The 23621-nt window shown below is 39.1% G+C and overlaps 2 protein-coding genes and 1 long non-coding RNA gene across 3 annotated transcripts; 2 read left to right on the forward strand and 1 right to left on the reverse strand.

Moving 5' to 3' along the window:
* Positions 1 to 361: 361 nt before the first annotated feature.
* On the forward strand, positions 362 to 3546 carry LOC111271617 (uncharacterized). Its single transcript, XM_022852545.2, has 2 exons — positions 362 to 1339; positions 1840 to 3546. The coding sequence occupies exons 1-2, from the start codon at positions 644 to 646 to the stop codon at positions 2218 to 2220; spliced, it is 1077 nt and encodes a 358-aa protein (XP_022708280.1). The 5' UTR covers positions 362 to 643; the 3' UTR covers positions 2221 to 3546.
* A 5701-nt stretch (positions 3547 to 9247) lies between these two features.
* LOC111271616 (tryptophan 5-hydroxylase 1) lies at positions 9248 to 18175 on the reverse strand. Its single transcript, XM_022852544.2, has 11 exons — positions 16562 to 18175; positions 15632 to 15737; positions 14781 to 15094; positions 14412 to 14615; positions 13799 to 14022; positions 13287 to 13483; positions 12415 to 12550; positions 12082 to 12190; positions 11519 to 11635; positions 11072 to 11202; positions 9248 to 10766 (listed from the first exon to the last, which is right to left on the reverse strand). Exons 1-11 carry the CDS (start codon positions 16742 to 16744, stop codon positions 10472 to 10474), a joined length of 2016 nt encoding a protein of 671 aa, XP_022708279.2. The 5' UTR covers positions 16745 to 18175; the 3' UTR covers positions 9248 to 10471.
* A 3791-nt stretch (positions 18176 to 21966) lies between these two features.
* On the forward strand, positions 21967 to 23581 carry LOC147751976 (uncharacterized). The gene is made up of 2 exons (XR_015315396.1): positions 21967 to 22676; positions 23183 to 23581. It is a non-coding gene; the product is annotated as an uncharacterized LOC147751976 (long non-coding RNA).
* The last annotated feature ends 40 nt before the right edge of the window (positions 23582 to 23621 follow it).

Here is a 23621-nt window from a genome sequence, read left to right on the forward strand (position 1 = left end):
CGTTCCAGCTTTACTAACACATTTACTTATGGGAGAATAATTCCTGATCTATGGATCAAGCTATCTGTCTCCACAATGTCGTACAAATTAACTAGAATCGTCTATATACATAACACCGTAGGTAGAATCGGTCATTCAATGGCCACCCAAAGGCCTACTAGTAAGAAGACAATCGCTGATGACTCTGCTTGCTCTTGGAAAGATATCACTTGTAGGAATGGTTTGATTTTTGCATTCTATTCACACAGGGTAGAATGGTGACGCTCAAAGCAGTAGCAGCAGCAGCAGCAGCAGCTTCGGGTTGCAAAACAAGCTCGAACTAACACGTTCATTGTGGCGCACGTGTTATAGCCAGCACGACGTTCAATGATGGTGACATTCTATTAGGACGTACGATACGCTCAAAACAGGCCCAGGCCCCTCCCGGGACATGTCAATCGCTTTTCAGTCCATTGTGATTGATTGATGGATGGATCTCACTAACAAGAGATGACTCGCGGTGCTTGATGCCATTGTGCGGCTACATATAATAGACGGTGTGCAAAGTAGGGCAGGGTGACATCGCATATTTTTGTGCGATTTATACCTACGCCGAAGTGATTTTTATCTTGCAAAGTTTTCGTAAGCTTCCGTAATCGGCAAAATGTTCCATTTAGCGGATGACGATATCGAGTATATTGTTCGCCAGCTCGGGTCACCTGTAGGACTAAGTGACCGTCAGAGAGTCGTGCTCGCAAAATCGAAGAACCGAGACTACTATGCACTGAATCCTGCTGACATTTCTACACTTGTGTTTTGTGTACGGAGAATGCATCACCCACTGGGCCGTGTCGCAGTTGTCCATGCGCTAAGAGACATCGCAAACTTAAATAAGGACGCGTTCCTTACCAATCAAAAACCTGGACACTATGGCGAACTCATCGAGATCGTGACAAATCATGGCGAATGTGCCATTGACACGGTAAACTTAATACGCGAACTCGCGTACCATCCCGGATGTCTACTACTAATGATTGAAGCGGATATTCACAAGTTTTTAGCAAAATTGCTTCGACATCCTATTCCTCATGAAGTGACTAATGTAGTTCTTTGGGCTCTCGGGAAGATCTTCAAAAAGTCGTCTGGCTTTCAAGATCTCTATAGGAATATGGTAGAATCAACAGATCTATTCGCAAGGTTTGTAGAGATCTCTGGTGAGCTAGCAGCTCAACACGAGTCATCAGATTTAGAGCCAACAACAACTTTAAATAACTGGGCCCTTTTATTTACAATGGTTATCGACAATGACCAATCCATCGAGATCCTCCGTAGCAGTGTGGACTTCTGGTACGCTTTACAGGTAACTTTCTGATAATCTTTATATGTATGAACGAATAACGTCCGACGTTAGTAGCCACTAACTAAATCGGTCTCTATTCGAGTATGTTAAACTTCTAATAACACCAAGTAAATAGGTCGTAGCAAGCAACTTCGTAATGGCGCATGTTAACCAGCATTGCTCGTATTTTACAACGCTAATGCTAAATCAACGGATATAAGTATGTCTAATATGTTTTTACGCCGATTTCACTTCTGTGATTAGATGATCCGTTTCGATATCTATTAGGATCTACGGATGTACGTTCAGCAACGACTGTTTGCGATCAGCCTTGTCATGCAAGCAACTGCAGTAATCTATGTGCCCGTTTAGGGGTCCCACTCATTTGCTGTACAATGACGGATGGTTTAGAGCCGGTTTTGAACTTTTCAGAAGCGCGAATATCCACGACCCGTCACAATACCCCCATTTAACTTTTGCGTTAGGATAAAAATAACCTTACTGTGTGCTTTTCATTTTAGCTCATCTTTCCAATTGTATTCAATCTACAATCGAGAACAATCTTGGAAAGATTACGAACTTGGATAGAAACACAAGATGCACGCATCGGTGCTTGGTTTATGCAGGCCGAGATAATCCAACATATCCTTGTGAGATATCCACTTCGACCCACGAATCTACCGAGCCCAGAAGAAGTGACCGTTCTGCAGATCATCAGCGGTGTCTTAAGATGTTTACAGCCGCCCAAGCATATCGAACAAAACCTTTCCGCTCGGATTAACTTTATCCATATGCTTGCCGACAACGGTATTTATCAAATCTTGAATATGGATCATCCAGCAGAGCTAATGTGGCTGTACCAGAACATCTCTACTCAGCTTCAACGGCTTACGTCGCCATAGCTGTTCCATTAAGGGCCTATAAGAGTCGTTAGTCGTCAAACCGCGAATTGCACAATCGCTTGGTAGACACGGTACCAACTGTATTTATCATGGACACTGTGATATCAAAGGCTACTTGAGAACGCTACAAGCAATTGTAGTTCGACATTATAAATTTATTTGACGATTAATAGAGCAACCGAACCATCAGTGAGCGGCGTAGGACCTTTGTCGTCCTTTGTGCCCTTACAACTATGGATAAATGAGGCGTCATTGTATATCGTTGATATTATGAAGTTCTGAAAATGCACTCGTTCGGTAAATGTTCCTTGCTCTACAGCAAATAGGGAAGTTCTATTTCGGAACTCGAAAATTGGTTACTTTATCAGTATTAACTTGTTCTGCCCCCCATAGTGATCGAATTGAGTTCTTTGTTCATGACGTATCCCATATTTTATTGTGGCTTCTACAAGGCCACTGACTATATATTTATTGTAAGCCTTCGTTTAATTACGTGATTTTACCAAAATTACGGATTTTCCCGTCTTTGAAAACGATAGAATTGGAATGGTTATTGATCATATTCAAAAGGCAATATGTTGTATTATGTTGAGGTGTGATTCCTCGATGCGAGCCCTTCTTAATTAAGACTGTCTATCAGAATTCATTATCGGCGTCGCCGACATATTCGCATCGTGGAAGTACGCAGGGTGGATCGTTGTTAACGAATGCCGACGGACGATTTTAACTTGATCGGGATTTATGCAATGCTTAGGCAATTGAATTGTAGAACCAACTAGCTTTATTAAATTAACAAATAAATGTCATCTGTAAAGCTGTGAGTTAACACTAAAACAACACTAGGACTTTTACGTTTTAGGTTACGTTTTCAGCCCGTCGTGCGTCTCTACTGAAGCTATGCTTGATAGCAGTCCTCAGAAATCAAAGCGTTGATTTCGTATAGTTGTACAACACGCAGCGTCTGGGGGACGTTGGGTTCGCCCGGGCTGGAATGGGCCCTTTAACGCCGTACGTTACGAGCAGGCGTTGATGTACATTATGTTTCCTAGCTTTACTGGAACTTGTAAATGGTTTACTTATCGCACCTGCTGCCTTCGTTTTTTCGTGTAGCATTCTCCATGCCTTCATTTTACCCAGGCACTATCGGTAGCAACTACGCGAATAATGGATAGCTTTCAAACTGTAGGGCAAAACGGAGTTTTTAAATATACTGAAATGAAGCCACATTCTGTGATTTGTGGACGATCTTTATATACATATATATATATTGAGGGGTGTGAGCTGTAAGGCTCAACTGAATAAATTTAATGAGCAAATAAATATTTATTCGCTCGTTGGGGTTTCTTTTGATACTTTTCCATAAAAATTTACAACTTTGAAGTGTTATCAAACGATAGCACGCAATTATTGACGAGGAGATCATAATCTATTCTGTTCGAAATAATGCCTTTAATACGAAATGTTCATGTAGAGCACCAAAGTGTCACATTAACATATTTCTAGCTTAGGCCCAACTGTAGACGTGGCTCCATTATGATACGCGTGAATTTCAGGCAGCAGCCAGGTAATTCATACAATCAATCGGAAACAAACTCTGGTATTCCAACGTCTAAGCAACTAATTCATTTTATGCTCAAGATTTTCTGCATCCTGAGGCTCAATCAACTGCAGTTTAGCAGCGGGAACTTTCTCATAGTAGATGATTTTTCGAACAGGGATATTTAATTTACAACTAGGCTAAAAATAAGCGGCAAAGTAGAAAAACGCATTGGTGACCCGAATATGTTTTTACACTGTTTAACTGGTGGTCGTAACTTATTGATTATTCTCTCTTTTTAAAGTGTAGGCAACTAGAAATAATGAGCAGACCAAGAATAGTTTTTGAATAAAGAAAATGTCCTGGAAAATGCTATTGGAAATGAGGACACAGAACTGAAGAGCAAGAATAATATCGCGAAAAGTTTTAGACAAATCCACCTATGCGGCCTACAGTAAATCGGATAAAGGATCATTTTGAAATGGATGTTCAACTTTCCGGAGGGCCATGAAGAGCAATGAAAAGTTCTAGCCTAAAAGTTTGTGAGACAATCGAATTGTTCGTAAGTAAATTTTGAAAGTTATGTTTAAACAATGCTGTATTCCAACTTTGTGAATAACAGTTGAAAAAAAACTATAACCAGGATGCAGTTTCTAAAGAACACTCTATGGAGCAATGAAACTATATAGTCGATATAAATCGCACAGTTCATCGACGTACTTGCACTAATGCTAAGCAGCGTTAAGTTAATATGTTTACCAAAAATTACAGTTTATTCATTATAAGCTAAAAAGGTTAGTTGCACTACTTGTTCTTCGATAGTACAGTGTGGCTAGTGCCATTTACTTGAGTGTACTACTTTTAACTTGAGTTTGTGACGCATTCGGGAAAACTTGAACAACGATCGCGAATTATCATTATGATTTAAGGACATATTTCGATGGAAATCTTCCCAACAGATAGATCGAACGAAATAGCTTCGTGGGATAACCTGCCCATTCTCCGAGCCTGACGCCAGTAAAGTTTTTTTGTGGGGGGGGGGGGGGGAGGGTACCTTAAAAATAAAGTCTACACCAGAGAACCAATGATACTGGAGGATTTATCTGTTACAAGAAGACGTCGAAACGCCAAATTAAATCTTTGTCGAAGTTTGTGAGTCGGTTGCCAGCGATGTACTGAGTGCAGCGGTAATAATTTGGAACATTATCGGTAGGGGAAAAAGTACACATCTTATATATACTCCTCTACAATCTAAATTATGTATTATTTAAAAAAGGAAGTTACTATATAGACTTTTTAAAACACACTTTACATATATATATATATATATATATATATATATATATATATATGATGGGGTGTCGATAGAAAAGGTTTTTGTGCGCAAAGGCATTTTTCTAGGAGGAATATCAAGCGTTCGTATCGCATTTTATCGCTGGAAATTAACATGGGATATATATCACTTACTTAGAAAATATGCGTTCGCGTAAATACGAGAAAATTTACACGAGGAAACGATATAAATTTTAAACCAGTTAGGTAAGTATAGCTAGTAGATTAAATAAAGCTTTAAGGTAATCTTGCATGATATTTCTGCCTTAGAATAAAAACTGCATAAAACATATCCATATCACCAACAATATACAAGCTGTACGCAAGTATATAAATATAATAGTTATATAGAATTCTTTTGCTATCCTCAATGGTCATGTAAGCTTTACTATGAACGACGAGTTCCGCTAATACTGATTGGAGTGTCCAGTAGGAAACCAGCACGTCAGACGAATATTTGTTTCAACTTCTCTGTACTGTAGCTGAGAAATGCTTAAGGGAACGCAATGCGCGTCTACGATGTGCCAAAATATACAGTTTGCTCCTCGATTATTTGATCGATTCCGTTAACGATAGACATGTTTAGGTGTATAGTTATGTATCCGAGTAATAATTACTAGTACTTTTTTTTGTGTATCTGCTGCTGATTTGCTGCTGCAAACAAGTTATTTAACTTCGCATGATTTTATTGCTCTAAATCGAACTCACCAACAACGATGACGACGACACATTTCATAAGCCGAAATCTCCGCCTGATCTAAACTTAAAATATTGGTTGTAATTAAGAAACTCTCGCGCTTTGTATGAATTGCGATTGTATAAAGATCCTACCAAGCCCGATACAATTGATATTCGCTCAATGGTCTATCGGAAGTTTTCTAATCCGATGGGGCAAATCATAGTTACGAATGCACTAGGAAATATTTTTGTTTGTACTACTAATTTCTCCGTAGTAGTTTACCTGACGGTGACCATTACCTCGAGCTTGTCGATCTCGTGCGAATCGGTACGGTTTTATCAAGCCGAAACATAATAAAGAGCTGCTTTTGATAGGCCGCAATGCTAGAATAAGCAGCTCAACGTTGAAGATTTTTTGTGTTTTCTAGAAATTAAATTTAGAACGTTGTTTTTAGGCAGTTTTTCTCGCTTTCTTCACATCAATACTTTTAATACGTATATATTATTTTAACAAATCAGCATAATATTTATGAGTATGGTAGCATCGTTCTAATTACCAGTACTGTTATATCCACCTGGGCCAGCTGTACGGCTGGGCACAGAACATTTCTTTGTGACCAGCATCACCGCCATGTTGTAAATTGTTCTCCTAGGTTCTACTATCCGGCTGCGTTAGATTTCGTTAGAATGGAACGCGAATCTGCTACTATGTAGATCGGAGGTGCCTGATTCAAGTCCTGCCGATGCTACAAAATTTGTTCACTAAAGGAAAATACAGTTACGACAGAAACAGCTGTTAGGCCAAAGAGAATAAGGAAATTTCTTTTTTGGCGACTCGTGGTGTGGTTAGACATTCAGATGTTTGACCTTTATGTTTTTTCATGCATGGGCAGAGTTCCTGATTTACAATTTTGTATAATCATTTCGTCATGAAAACAACATTCTGCTCATGGTTGTTACTAGATGACGTCGTGTCGATGATACGCAGTATTGCAAATGCAACGATTAATCAATACCATGCAGAAAATCGTTTGAAACTAACTATTTTGCAATAAACATGTCAAGCTTCGTCATTTATGTGGTCTTTAATAACTCTGTTATATCGAGCGATAGTAAAATAGGGGAGGTAATGGCAGACAATATCTTTAACAAAAGCTCTTTAGGTGAGAAGTTGGCAATGTGCTGTTTTTCAATGTTAAATTTAATGAACGACAAAATGATTGAACGTCTGTAAGATAGCCCTTGACGGCTCTTACCAGCAATTGAGTTGACATATATAAGTGGCACCAGATCACTACTCGTGCCTCAAATCGCTTTTTCTTCTTAACTTTATTGACTACGTCTTTAAAAATATAAAGTACGCCTACATTTGTTTGGTTAACTCCAAATTATAGTAGTCTATATACAAGTGACACCAGGACAAATGCTCGTGCAGTTCTCTACGAATGTGTAAAGGGATGTAAGGTATCTAGCTGTAACGTAGAACTCCTACAATAAGCAATACAATCGAATATGGCTTGAAGAATGATCTCTGATGGCTAACTCCCAGCACGATGGGATCATGATTAGGTCAAATGGCTTAGGCTTTTCTAGTGCGTTTAGCATTAGCACGCCCTCATTTCTTTACAGCCATGAGTTTTCATCACTTCTCTCCAATAGAAAGTATGTGGTACAAGTAAAGGCCACTGACATTCTACTTGTATCTGTTCTTTTATATATAAAGGTTCAAGCGAAACAAAACAAAACAACCAATGCGCTCCCTTCGATATTCAGTGTGTGTATGAGGACTAGTAATTAATTAATTGATTAGGTAAATCCGCACTATGCCATTTTCTAATATTAGTCCATATGTTTTTTAGAAAGGGGCAGTATTACTGGATTTTTGTGATCATTGGAGCGGGTCGCTTAGTAAGACAGGAAAAAGAACTTCTTGAACCCTTCGCTTTGCCTAGACCCCAAAATCCTGCCATTTAGAAATCCGTATTTCGAATTTAGCGCTGCTTGCCACTGCGGAGTAAAGGAATAAACACTCATTGTGTTTATTACTCTTTTGACAGAACTTGATAAAAGAGTAAACAATTATAGCACTAGTCGCGTACAATTCATACAAGCGAAATGTTCAAATTGTTTTCACAGGCAACGAATTGCTAGCCTGGTGCATGAATCGAAAAATAATTGCTGCATTGCGACCGATGCCCTCAGCGGTTTGTGTCCGGGAAAGGAGGTTCACGAGACAACTAAACAACAGTCTACTCTAATAACTTCTTTGTCTCTTATCGAATAAATATAGTATACGTATGTACTTACAGTATGATCCCATATTGTAGCTCTTTTCCGGTTTGGCCAATGTAATCAAAATAATTACGTAAACATTTTATGGTTCGTTTTTTTAAAGAATATTATATAATATAGCATGATCGATAAAGTATTTAAGGGATCCCACTTGGTGTACACCAGCGTAATCCTCCATCACGGAGGGCAACCATTTCAGTGACACTGGCAGTAGACCGGTTCCATTCAGTTGCCATTCTCCCCTTTCCGAACGAAGTCAATTATCATTACTTGATACCCACATTAATAACCAAAACTATTTACAGTTGAGTAACGCGCAAATTGTTTGCCCCCTTATCCGTAAGGAAGTCCTGACGAGCAGCTGAGAGCCCATTTACGGTCGTAATTGTTAATAAAACCTGTATTCTGTATTTGAAAGTAGCCGTGCGGGAGGTATTTGTTACTTTGTCGCAATGATAACGCAGTGGGTGGGAAATTCATTATATTAGTAGACGTTCTTCTTTTCAATTTACTTATAGCACATTTATACTAGCTAAATGGAGGGATCACAAAACGAAGATAGGTGTACATTGATGTTGATGTTCACTCAGTTTGCGATTTAAGGAGTATCGCAATCAAGGCCACATTTTCAAATGCGAGGCGGTCGCGCTGAGCCTAGATACACTATCCGAAAACCTTATTCAAGAAACACAAGCCAACGGAGTGTCAAATAAAATGGATGCTGTTAATTTTCGGCGTGTATCAATACATAGGTGACACGTTAGTGAATAGTTTTAACAATAGCAACAATAATTTTAACAACAATTCAAAGCAATAGTTTCTCAGTGGCAAATTATATACGTACATTAATAAACAGAGCATCATTAAACATAATAACGATCTCAGTATACAGACCGTTTCTAGAATGCTGTCGCGTTCATATGTAGCGGTGTCTTCATAGTCTTATAATAACTAGATACAGTTAGGCGGATTTTATTAAGATTCTTACCTTTCATTGTGGAGTAAGAAGCATTCAAATCAAGAGAAGCTAAACAGAACTGTCGTCTAACAACCAGGTTCAATACGTGTGTATCAAACCCAATCGACCGGGCCACCTCCTTACGTACATATATATATGACGATTTTTCACGACCTGTATTTACTTAACTGAGTGGCTAAATTGGAAAAAATTAATGAATACATTTCAAATCGTTCTTCCTTGTCATTTGTTTATTTTCACTTCATATCACCTGCACCTAGAAATGAATGTTAAACTAATCCAAAAACCACCAATCGCCAACTTAGCAAAGCATGAACAAGGGGCTACTACCTGATAGGATGCATTCAAGGCGCCATAATCGCGAAGATGTCCGCTCTTCTTCTGTAGCAAACGCTTCTCTTGCGCTACGTAAAGCTAAAAAGCACCTCTTCTGGATTCGACCCCAAAAAAGTGACTTACAGAGACATAAATTGTCGATTTACAACGAAACAAGTTATTACACTGTTCACTTATTAAAACGTTGCCAGGTGATTTCTTGCCGTACAACGACGCTTGAATTCAGATCAGCAAATGTCTTCCCTGTGTGGGACCAGGTCGTTTGCCATGGTGTAAAAACTGCGGTCAGTCCTTGACATTGAAAACGTGCCGTTATGCTAAACTGGGCTACGAGTCTTTAACCATATTGTTTTAAATTCTGTATAGCACGAGTGCTTTCTTCAAATACAATTAAGACTTCCAACCCAATATGCAATCGTATACTTTGCTAAAATCTGGCATTATGTACTCGCTACTCTAAAATAGCTCGGTGTGTTAATTAGCTATGTTCAAATTATATTTCCGATAGATCATTTCATTTAACAAGATCAAGGGGAAACTAACATAACATTATGATAAACTACTTTTGGTATTATATTTAGCTATGTGGAATAAAAGCACGGCTCGGTGACAGGGGCACAAAACAGATGGTATATGAACTGATTTTCATTTTCAATTATGAAGGCCTATTTTTCATATTTTCTCTATGCCGACTGTTTCTTGCTTCGGATATCGCTTCATCAGCCCACAATCAACAGTACGCTTTAAAACGTCTGTTATCAGAACGAACCAACTTGTACTTATCATTTTATCTAATGGCATGCGAACCCCAAAACGCTAAGTGCTTTAATATCTTAGAAAAAGTTAGGTTAGGATTTAATCGTTTATTGGATGTATACTGAGCAGAATGATGGAGTCGCGACAAAAGATTAGATAAGCTGTGCTTGCGCATGGGCCTGTGGGCATCCCATCCTATTGAAACAAAAGACAAATTGTCAGTAGTATTTTAATACATTTGATAACAAAAAAAAAAAAAAAATAGGCGCTTTTCGAATAAAATTTGATTTGATAGCGATCTCGATTCGACACACATTTCCTTCATCAGCAGTTTGATTATTTTATCCGAGGTTAGCATTTTCCACGTGGTTACGCTCTGTAGCGGCTTCATCTGATTCGCTTTCGGCTGCTCTACCTCTGACGACGTTTTTCGATTTGTTATTGTTGCCGCCCGAATTCTTCTGACGTTTCTTAGCCGAACGCAGACGACTAAGGGCATTAGTGACAATACAGAGATCGCCCCTTAATTCCGAAACGAGCCCAGCGATCCTTTGCGTATTTGAAAGCACCTCAACACTCTGTGTGTACGGGTTGTAACGAAGGCCAAATGGCCGCTTAATTGTTTTTGCAAATTCCCTATAATACCAACAAACATAATGAGTCTTCATCCATGTAGTCTACAATGGCAAGCATTGCAGTGCAGCTTTACAGTGACAGGATATATGACATACTGTTCGAGCACAGCGAAGGAATCGAAATATTATTTTCCTATGTTTTTCTGTAAGCAACCCGCTGAGATCAGGAAGTCTTACTACTATGCCTTTTGTCATTCAAAAAAACAGTGCAAATACAGTGTTAGAAAAGGGCTAACAATCGATACAATTAAGTTAACAGATAAGTTAACAGAGGTCTTAAGTGAAGCATTAAAAAGTTTTACTTACCGCATTTGCTGTTTTGCCTCGTTAAAACTGTCCGTGTAGAAATACATTTTCTGAAACGTCGTTATCTGTGGCTCTGCCTCACAAGTGACGTTCGGGTCAAATGGAAGGATATTTGCATTTGATGTCAGGACCTAAAAACCGAAATACAGGAGTTGTTAAGTTTCTTGAGCCTAGGCCTATTCGGCAAAAGAACTTCATTATAGTAATAGGTATGAAATAAAACATTACAACAAAGATTGACAAATTCTATGGAATTCACGTTAAAATTGCACGCCTCTTGATGAGTAGCAACGAATCAAATGAATATCTTCGTTATTTATTTGTTTTTCGATGAGTATATTGCATTAGCTTGTTATTAACCGAACGATTTCGACAAGTACCCTGTGTGTAACGACGTAATTAAGTTAAATAATGCCAAACAGAGCGATACGTTGCAATACCACTTACGTGTTCCAATTCAGACGCTGACGACAGAAGGCCAGCACCATAAATCTTCATCTCGCCATTTTGTTGACACAAGCCAAATTCAACCGTGAAAAAATAGCATGTCGCCAGTTTGTCCACCTGGTACACAAGCATATAGTCGAATTACTACGACAAAATCCAACCAAGTGTACAAGTAATGTATTACCAGCTATATGATGGCAGGATGCGATGACAGTGGATACGATCTACTTCTATCATACACTTGTCGTTAGTATATGCTGCAGGGTAACAGTAACGATGACCCTCTTTGCGGTATAATGGTATCGAGCGAGTCAGCATATTCCAAATAGATGCCACTGCATAAAAATAAGCCCCATATTTAAGTTGCGTTTACGTGTGCAGCCCTTCAAGCTTTTGTTTACGAATTGTTCAGCACCAAAACAGTTAACAACAGGCAACAACGAAAAATGAACATTTTCGTCTCGATTCAATTTCATATATATATATATATATATATATATATATATATATAGTTGTCGCCGTGTTCGTCGACGTTAATGGGCCAATCGTGTGCATATTTGTACCTCGGCATCGGAAGCTCCGAGGGAGGCGAGTCCGAGTTCTTGAGAAAACTGTGCGAACGCAGCATCAGCAAGCATAGGACAATGCCCTAATAGCTCATGACAGCAGTCACTGAAAATTGACATTATTTTCATTAATATTGCGCCAGATTAAAAAACAGATGTACTCTTTCGTAAAATTTAAGAATAGCTAAGCAATTACCCAACTAATTTTATTTGACAAATCCGAAAATAGGCTTGTAACCTATCTTTCAATAAGGTGGAAAAAATGTTTAATTTGTAGCTAAATAAAGCATTATGATTTCGAATATGTAATTGAATAGAGGTCAAACTTACGGTTCTGGTGTGTAAAATGGATCCGAGCTATGTCTAATGTATTGTGTACAATGAAACACGCGAAATGCCAGTCCGGATAGAAAATCTCGTGCGGATAGGTAACCCGCGACTGGACGAAGGGTAAAACCCGTACGTTCTGGCATAAAATATAAAAGATTGCGTTATATAATGATCTTATTTTATATCCTATAAGGTAGTGTTTCAGCAATGCAAATGTATAAAGCTAGAGAAATATAGCAATGTAAAGAAATGTTATTGTGCCTTTCTTTGTCATTTGTACATTCAAGCTTTTCGAGAGCATTCAAAATGAGGCGCCACTTGATTGACGATTATTAAAATAGGCTGACACCATTTGCCTTAGTCTTAAAATAAATATTCATTTACTAATTTATACAAAACAAATTAGTGCTACAAACCAACCTATTTTTCATCTTGCAATGGTTGGAAGAAATATACGATTTATTGCCTTTGGCCTTAAATTACACGGCCTTGAATACGTTACGATTACAGTATTAAAGTAACAATATTGACGCTTTTTTCACAGCTGCCTTTCAGACAGGAATTAGGAAACTGCTTCAGGGACTTGTCAGCGTAGAAGGCTTACTACAAGTAATACGGAAGACGGAAGAAAAATTGAAGAAGAACCACTATAAAATGCGTTTCCTCTTTTATTGTTCGAGTTAATCTTATATGTGACTATCTATAATCTATTCTATATATGTGTCTAATCCTATCTAGCCAAAACATTTACGCTAGTCAAATGTAATCGCTTAATCTATTTCCTAAATCTCTCAAGTAAAACAGGCCGCACTTGAGTACAACCCAACAATATGGTGTCGATAGCACAGAAGCCCCATTTGCGAGAGGCGTACCTTTAAGAAAGTTGCTAACATCCTCAAGTTGCGGAATATCGTCTTCCCGATACCATTTGTATTTTCGGAGTAGGTTAAAATTGTCAAGAAACTCGCGACAAGCATGAGTCTGGTAGAGGGTGCTCAATTTTTTGAAGATACAACGCCACGTATTTTTTTCCTCATCGGTGTACTCCACGCGAGAAATCGGATGGCCACTGAAGGAAAGCAAAATTAAGGTTTCATTAGGATATATCGTCCCCCAGATCTTTTAGTGTCATAACAAACGTGCAACAGGAAAGGCATTTTGTTAGTAACGCATTCTAGATAAGCTTACTGCAGTAACAGCTCAATGGTGATTCGATTCCATCAAAATTATAAGTATGAGATTATAAAAACGAGAGATCTACATTTAAAAAAAACATTTCTCGTGATATGTTAAAACAAAATGAAAAATTAATAATTTTTCTGTGTTTTATGTATGATCACTTCGGATCTGTTTGATTTAGAGCGATTGAATGATCGTGTCTCACCTACGATAGCTCATCGCCAAGTCACAATAGTACAATCTGCGCTTGCGATAAACCTGGTCCTTAAATCCTGGGTGATCGGCGTCCAGTTCACGACCGTACATAAGCACTCGGTTGGCGGTTCTGTCGAGATCGGAGATTTTACGAGGAAACCAAGGCATTCCCTCAAATAATTCATGGCTTGCCTCAGCTGAAAGGTCTTCCTCATCCAAGGGAGGTGACATGGGCTAATTTTTGGCAAATTGGTACAAAAAAATAGTTGCCTACTTAGTAGTATATAACGAACAGTACAAAAAGTACATTTGTTTTCTTTAACTATACTTTACAACTAATATTGGATTTATTGAAAGCATATTCTAATGAAAGTTGACCGTAGCTTGAGCACTAGGCCGAGTCTCTATATCTTCTTTATTATCTTTTAAAAATGTATTTATTATACGCAAAAATTGCACAAAACTGTACTGTTTTTTTTGACTCTTTACAGAGGAAAGGCTTCTAGACAAGCTGACAAATCTTTAATTACATTTTTCTTTCAATATTTTTTATACAACTTGCTCCCTATTTCTAAGCGTACGTATTCATTGCACGAGGTCTTCACTAGCAATTTTGAACTTACGCTGTTCGTGGCGTCGTTATTATCGAAGATTGCGTCGTTTTCATGAAACTGTTTAAGGTCCACGCAGTCGACTTCGTGTTCAAGGCCGTGCACGAGTTGGCTCATTGTATCAGAATCGCAATCGACCGATACGAAGATCTCGTATTGCGATGGGTTTCTTTTGCTTTTCCGTGATTCGATATGGTGGACATGTACGTTTTTTTCCTAAAGCGTTCCAGCGACGTTGGACATGAGACGAAAATGAATATTCACCATAGAACAGACGAAAATAGAAGATATAGGAGAAGTCTGGTATAGGAGAGTATCTGATTTGAAAAGGATTCGAACTGATCCTAAGATTCAACTGATAGGATTCTATAGGTTACGTGCCTTGAAAACACGCAGCGCTCGAACCAATCCCCCGACCTGGTTCCTCAAGGAAAACACAACTGCCTTGGAACTTGGCTTGCTAGCTGAATCCCCTACAAAGTTGGCGAAGTCGCACCTTCCAGCTGGAACACCGACCGTACTTTCGTCATCGGCTGACCCACTCGTGCTTTGCCATAACACGGCATCATCTAAAAAAACGTCACCATAGTGTTCTTGACAGCAACTTTCCCCACAGGATTGTTTGCAGGAAGGAACTCTCAGAACCAACTGACCCCTTCCCGAAAGCTGATCATGGCCAATAAATGTCGCAATTCAATGTAGTGACGAAATAATCGAGACTAATCGGAGATATTATTAAAAAAATTAAAGCAAGCTCATTAGAACGGACATCGACTACGCAGCACACAATTGAACCAGTTGTGTCAGTTTTATTTCTTAACATAATAAAGACGAGACAATATGCTTCAGTGAGGGTTTATGATCGAAGAACTATTAATGGAATTGCGAATTTAGCCAAAAAAATGTACTTTTCTTCATAAATGGTTAATAATATAATATATATAGTTATAAGCTAACGCTTGCATACACATCTAGGAAGACTCTCTCTCCAAAAGTGTATTTTTAGCAGCAAAAAAGGAAGGTACACACAATCAGCAAACATGCTTTGATTGAAACTGAAATCAAAGGTTTCTTTATGCAATTTTTCGATCGTTAGCAGCTTGAGGTTAAAACAAAGCTGTTTTAGTCTAAGTTCGATTTGAGCTCGACATGAATATTTAGAATTCTGTGCTCTGTGTCGGCATTTTAGGTGTCCATTAATACACGTAAACAGATCCGTTGTTTCTACTTGCCGTACGTCCTGATCGGTCTCGTTACAGATGCATCCGCGGTGGGTGAATTACTTTCTTCAGAACTTTCAGCTTCTTCCTTATCTGAGTCGTGAATGATGATCTTACTCTTTATTGACACGTTGCACCATAACACGAGGTGACACATCAATCAACCAATCGCGGAGTTCATTACGTTTTATGTTTGTTCTTTTACCCCAGTATTTATATGTTGCTCGACATCAAAAAAAACAAAATTTTATGATACATAATTTTTTTTTTTAGCGTGAGTGACGTTCGTAGAAATTGTATGACTTAAGAGGCGACCTCTAGTTTCTTTTTAGATCATTTAGTACTTCACTTAGGCTTCTTGAAGCATATTTCTACATATTGTGACTCAAATTTGAGATACATTTATGAGAAATCATTGAAATCACTCGGAGAATTCTACTCGTGTGAAATAAACAGACGCCTACCATATGATAGCCCAAGATGCCTCTAGAAGCGTAGGCCATCACACGCGTATCCGTGCGACTGATAAACCCATAGCACATTCTCAGTCTTAGTTGGCTACTATGTATGTGATTAGTTTTAGAGAATGAACCTCTTTATTATGATCCAGTTGGCACTGACCTGCCAGCTCCGAGACTCATAGTTATCTTGCTGGGAGAGAGCTTTTAGGAGTGAAACACCTGCTTAAAGCGTTTATTTAACATGTTGAAAGGCAGAAACTAGAGGCTATCTATGCCCATTGTATTTTTCAGTGTTTAAAGATAATTCTTGATATAATCAAGGCTATATGTGATGACAAAGTAATAAGGAAAATTACAATTTGTTAATAGACTTTAGCTATTCATCATTAACCATAAACGCCTAACTGGTATGGGCGGAAAGTGAACAGCCTAAAAAACGTTTAATAACATTTCGTTGTGTGAGATGCGATCTTCGCTATACCTTAATTTCCTCGAAAAAACTGTCCGGGAAGTCAGAAAGCGAGGCCATTGCCGGTGTTGAACAGCACCTTCTTCTTTGAAACTGGAAGCGGCGTCGCAGTGCCGCGTTCGAACTTCCCGAGGACAACATCTTGAAAACGTGCTGGGTTTCGTTACGTTCCCGGCACACGGGAAAAAGGTGCATGAAAAAGAAACAAAATATGACGAAGGAACCGCTAGCAGGATGATCCCTACAAAATCGTGGACGACACGGATACGTCCTTCTTCGGCCTTGTTTTCACCAGGAGAGATACCTGTGCTGTCGTGGTTAGCAGTTCATCGTAGTCTGTACGCGAATGAAAAGATGCATTTACTGTAAGCTTCACGAGGGTTGGGTGTCCGATCTCAGCGCGCATGCGCGCTGTCCTTCAAGCTCAGCGTCAATAAAGAATCGGTCCCCAGGGGGAGTGGCAACGGCATGTGAAGATAACGCGTCGTCTTCGAGCCATCTGCAAGCCGGCCGGCGTTGCCAAGCAACCGACTTGCGCCAGTGCTTCACTGAAGCCCGTAGCTAGTGCTAGACGTAATAGCGAACGCAGCAAGACCGACAAAAGTTGGAATGTGATTCCCGGCAATAAGGCCAATATCTATTCTTCTCCCAGACAAACTCATGGCTCATGCCGAGTTATCCCAGAGCTCCCTAAATTTGCCCTCTAGTCCCCGTCAACCCTAAGATACCGCACTGGGCTCCGTTTGCTATGTGAAGGATCTCAAGGTCTGACACCACTCTGTCCCAGCACGCAGTTTCTTCGTCCAAAGTGCTAGCGGGACGCATAGGAGACTGCGTTGCAAGGTGGCTCTCTGCTCTATGAGTCCCATATGGACCGAACATCAGCTGGGCTTGCTCCTGTTTCTTCGCAAGTCCTCGGTATATTCGCAGCTCGGGAGAACCTCTCCGATAAGGGATGGAGGAAAGAACATATAATGGCCCTGCTTACGGTCCGAGTGCTCTACCGACCACCGCTCAGCCGACAAACGCATCTCAATGAAGTTCTATCTCTGACGACGGTTTCCTAGTCTGTAAAGAAGGCAGGTAGAAAACGGCCCGTCGCCACCGTCGTTTCTGCTTCGTCCCAAATCTGCCTACAGATCCAGAGAACCACTCACGCATCGAGAATGCCTGCTACTAACAGACAGGCGGGGCAAGAAAAAAGAGATGTCAGCTTCAGCCGCCCAAAGTATCCGAATCAGAAAGGTCGCTACGAACTCCCTCCCACGGAGGACTCCAACGTCATTTTTGTCCTCTGTTCCCAGGAGAAGGATTATAGCAGCGAAACCTGGAGATTACGAAGAATAGAGATTCTGAGAGAACAATTTAATCATGGCGTTTTAAGGGAGAGCTGATCGTTGTGCGGCATCAGGAATTCGTGCTGAACCTCGTTTGTTCCCGACTGCCCCATGCGTTCGTGGCCTGGCTAACTCAACTATCGCGTCCGGCCTGAAGCAACATAATAGAAGAAGACTTAAAATTTTTCTAACTGTCTATATCGTATTTGAACTTAAAGAAGTGCTTTCCCTAATAGTTATATAGATAATAGAGAGCCTTCGTTTACAAACCTATAAATAGCAATAAAGGCAAGAAAACAAGGAATTTGTTAATTCGTCTTCATTTATCGAACAAATGGAATCTTCCTGATTTAACTGCATATATATGCTATACATATGATATATATATATATATATGTATATATAATTTCGTTTATAAACTGCTTTCGGGTTTTGACTCCTTTCCTCAAGCAGGCCAGGTAGAAAATAACTGTCGTATCTATCAATTGATATTTCGAAGTTGGCCCGAAGCGTACATAGCAGATGAGTATCTATGTGAACGGAAAGCCGATGCAGTCGTCTCATAGAAGCAAACAACAAATTCATCAATATCTCTCTACAGTCACCTTAACTAGTCCATTATCAAAATTATATCAGCAAAATTTTCTTAATTTAGACCCGCCTAAAGTAGCTAGGTGTTGAAGAGTTTCGTCTGTGTAGCTTAATGGGTCTGTCAAGTGTTTACGTCCGGTACGGCCATTAAGAATTGCCTCAGACTGGTCCAAGTACAACACAAACGGTGCATACGCCAAGTTTCGAACTTGGATCATTACGTATAAGTTTAGTAAGAGCTGCAGCGTCATTGTACGCTTCGTTAAGTGTGAACCTATTTGGATTAAACTGAGCTGACAAACTGGAACATTCAGACTTAATCTGCACCGCTAGATATTATGTATCGTGGCTGTTATTCCTAATAGGAGTGCTAGCAACAGTTGTTGTAGATTACGAATTCAATTGAAGCACATGGCCTTGTGAGGTCAGTGTTGGTTGCTTGATGTTTAGCTAAATATTTGTAAGCAATATATTTCTATTTTACTAATAAATTTTATTACTAATTATTATTAGTAAATAAATATTACTAATAATACGTACTCTACTGTGGGTAGCGAGAAATCAGAGATGCGAAGCAGAACATCACGCAAATGTAAAACGACGGTAACTTTTATTAGTTGCTTTATTAACGTCATTCGATGTAAGAAAGGTCCCTTTAAATTTTTTATTTTACTTTTTCTATTCAACAATATTATAAGCTTAAGTACCAGCAGTTTTTGGACACAGCTGAAGGCTATATAAAGCTCGCCATTTGAGAAAGTTCTTCTTTGGATTTCGCTCTTCCCATCTTTTACACAGACGAGTTTAGTGATTGTCATTTTATATTAAATGCTTTAAAAGCAAAGCCGCAACCACTAGATATTGTAAATTGTATTTATTGTAAAAAACTATAAACTATAAAAAAAAACGAATGTTTCGGGCTGTACGTTCGGTACAGATAAACATATCATCAGACTTAGTTCGTAGAACTAACGAAACCTGTGTGATCAATTCACTCGCATCAAAATTAAAAATAATAATATCTGCAATACGTTGATGACTGATTCTTCCACAATAACAATGTAAAAAAGTAGTATTTGTTTACATTTATTTTAGCTACTCTTCTAGTTTTTTTTTATAACGAATCCATGCAGAAGTAGCGGAAACCAAATCAACAGGGAATGCTAATCGGTAGTGTGATATGTCTACAACTTGTACTCTGTATTACAACCTAGTAGTACGGTACCCGAATCTGTGAAACGGGTACCTCGGTGGATATTTTGGCTTCAGACTTTGAAATCCGTAGTATTCGTTTGGTCTTTCATGGCGTTGTATGAGAGTCCTGTTCGTCGTAAGTGTTACCTCACCCACGTAAACCTTACGTATTCCTTAAATATTACTCGAGTATTACTTGTTCCATTCTCTCTGGTCCCGTACCATATTGAGCATGGAATACTCGTATATCGAGCTCAATGTATCAACTGAACTTCCTGCTTCATAGCATTATTAAAAGCGCCAATGCCAAAAAATAGGTTTTTTGTCAGAATATCTGAATCGACAAGTTCTCAGCTACCTTTCTCATTTCGGTATAGCTGTGTTAGCATTGCTTTAGGTTTTTGTCTGCATTGAAGGCTCGCACGAGCAATTTTGAAGGATCGAGCAGAAAAAAGATATATTCATCGCTTTTTCTACTGCACGAAACTTTTATTTCAATATCAAAATGTGCCTCTTTATGCCCAGAATCAAACTGAGACCATTTGTGCGTCATTCGGTAAGTAAAAAAAAACACGTTATCGCCGACAACATGTATTAGTAGAAGTACACTATCCTCGTCCTGAGATTTACATTATTACATTCACACCATACAAGGATTTTATTTCATATTGATTAGTGGGCCATCTTTAGCCTTTTTTGACGGTTAGGTTTCATGACTGTGTAGTAATAGTTGTCTATTCACCAATAACTGGCGCTGGTCTTTTGACGTTCGTGTAGCTTTGTGGGCCTCTAATATTATCGTCGAGATTTTATGAGAAAGTTACCTCTATTAACCTTTTTCGTCCTGTTGGTTCATCATCTTTGCCCACTTAGTTTACCGTTCTGTTACAGTTCTCTTTTATTTTTTTCTTTGAAATCGGAACGTTTTGGGACGAATGTTCTGGAGTTTCGTTTTGAGAATTTTTAGTTCTCTTTAGATTATTCTGTTTATCTGGGCAATATTATAAAACGGCGCGTTTCTACACTAGGTAAATCTAACGAGCTAGCTATTACCGTAATTAGTCTCTTGAAATATCGACCAACACTAAAGATCCCCCGTTATGTTGTAGTAATATTGGACAATGACATTATAACAAAATTTATGTCCGGCAATGAAAACCGACATCCTCGCAAGACCAATACCAAATCGAGTCTTTTTTACGTTATCCGAGCCGTTGGTATATATCTATGGTTTAGCACCTTTCTATCGGCGGTTACTTACACAAAATGTTATTTGTACACAATTTGGATTTTGGCAGCTTCACAGCAATATAACATTTGATTAAAGTAATACTTGTGGTAAACATGTTTATAGATAAGTACATCGGAAAGACGCCGCACCGGCGGATCTAAACCACACGTAAAAATTGTATTTGTAAAGAATGGTCCCGCTCAAAAAACCCTCTCAACAAATCAGACTAACCAAAGGCTTAAATATCAATTTGTTTACTATATTTTTATACCGTAACACTTCCGTTGACAGAATGTGTCTAGCCCAAAGCTTGTTCATTCAAGACCATCGCAACGAACATCCACTGGCAATAGCCAGCCTTCGCTTTCTCTGAATATGATACCACGCACACAATTCAAATCGTTGGATTTAATTATAATGTATAGTTTTTTAAACAAAGCCGATATCGCATATCTCCAAAGCCTTGTCAGCGTGGTCCACGGCATCAACGGATGACCGACAAAAATAAGCGACTATGCCCCCCTCAAGATGTTCGAACCAATTGATCGACAACGTAACGCCAGTGTAGCTCATTTGGAGATGTTCAACCAGAATTAGAAAATCTATGGGGTCAACGATCAATGCATGCGTATTGATTAAATACGAGAGCAGGACTAGTTTCAGCTGTCATGAGTCCGTCGATTTGTTAGTACAGGTACAAAACAGCACAACACGAAAACAAGTTGAACACAGCGAAAGCAGAACTTGTTCCTGTCCAAGATAAAAGAAGTGATGAAAAGGATCGTTTTGAAATCATAACTTTCGCAGTTATCTTAACGAATACTGTTAATATCAACGGTGTCAGCTGCAAATTATCATTAACGGAGGAGGACTCAAATCATGAGAAGAGCATGGCACTAATCGTCGCCGAGGAGACCAAACAGTGTCATCAGGCAGTAAAGCAGAGAGTAATGATGCTCAAGTATGGAGTATCCTCTACGAGGCTTGAAATTGCTAAATATTTAAAAATGGTATTTATCGAAAAAAAAGCCACTGAAAAAAACTCTCGAAGTTTAAGTCAACAATACGCAAACAGTACCGGTGGATTTTTAAAAATTCGCGCGTAAAAGATGTTCTGACGTATAAACTTCGCCGGTAGGGAAACCAGTCGTGCGCTTTACTCAAACAGCACACTGATTCACTGATGAAACCTATCGGCGGCTCCAGAAGCGCGCTAAATGAAAATGGCGGATTTATGCAGGCACAATAGGTGAAACGGAAACGGTAAAGGAACGTCTACAGTGCTCATGCCAGTTGCTAGAATGATGTGAGTAGGTACCAAATCTCGATACCATGACGCCGAAAACCAAATTAGCGTTCGACAACCAATTCGAGAATGCAAGAGGTCTGCTTCTAAGATACCCAGATCGTCTGATTTGGATGAATTTAGAAACTGCGAGACAAACGCTAGAACAATTTGATAAACAATCAAAAAAGACCGCGAATGGTGTGTCAAAAAGAAATGGGTTAAAAGCGATAAAATCAAAAAGCCAAAGTGGCAAGACTATTTCAGTGGTGGACGTAAACCAAGCTGCGATGAAGAATCGACAAAAATACGCGGGCGATTCACAAACTGAACGAATGAGAGTGATCTTAGAACCCACACAACGTATAAACGCATTGAGTAACTCAAGCATGTGGCCGACATATACAAACAAAAACGCTCGGCGGGCTTGAAGACACAGAAGTCAGAAGAGCGGGTTGTACAAACATGTGCCAGTTCCGTGATAACTTAGTGAGTAATGAACTTACACATTATTATTGGTGATACGTTAAAGTCCGAGCTCACTTCATTTCGCGGCGGAAGAACATTTAGCCGCTTGATGGAAAGCCTTACGGCGATGCGAGACACAGAACTTAAAACATTTAGCTTTGCCGTTATGCTAAGCCCTGCTAGCATAAATAGAGACAATATTAAGCTCGTTATTTTCTTAATTTAGTGATCGTTTATTGGATAGCGGTAATAGATGCAATGTCGTTTGATGGTTTCTTGCATCGAGCTGAAATGATATTCTGATGTGCATTTACTTCAGAGCCTATAAGTGAAACTCATTGTATATACGCGTACTGTTTACGAACGAACTGAAAATGTTTGTAACTGTTATTTAATTATTTCATGGTGTCTAACAAAAATTTCCATATAGGAAGTGATCTACGTGTATTAATCTATAGATCTATAGAGACACACCTTTTTCATGTTGCAGCCAAGTAGACTTACTAAATTGTTCTTTCGTCTACTAGGCAGACAGACTTTACTACGCGCCTTCTTAGCCGCAGCTATATCCACAAGATGTCAGAAATAATCAGCATGCTCGGTAAATTGAGAGCTTGAAAATGGTATATGAAGAACCCTGGAGATAACACTGCGATAGTGTCGTTGCCCACCACCCTGGCAGGCTGTCTTCGAATCCCCTGGAAGTTAAAAAAGGTCTTCGACAGCGCACCTCTTTTTATTGACATTGTTGACCGAACACTTAAAATAAGGAATTTAAATGTAAGGATTATTATATAAAAATAACTTCATCAAATTACGTTACATGACCAGCTATATTGGCCAGGGTAAGGAAGGGCCAAAATTATTTCAGACTTCTATCAAATAAAACGCTATCTATTTCAAATTATAGGAAAAAATTATAAAAATGATGTCGCCTTAGAGTTCAGCTCAGCTAAGTGTTACGTG

The sequence above is a fragment of the Varroa jacobsoni genome, unplaced genomic scaffold (assembly GCF_002532875.2).
Source record: "Varroa jacobsoni isolate VJ856 unplaced genomic scaffold, vjacob_1.0 contig00796, whole genome shotgun sequence".
NCBI classification, from domain to species: Eukaryota; Metazoa; Arthropoda; class Arachnida; order Mesostigmata; family Varroidae; genus Varroa; species Varroa jacobsoni.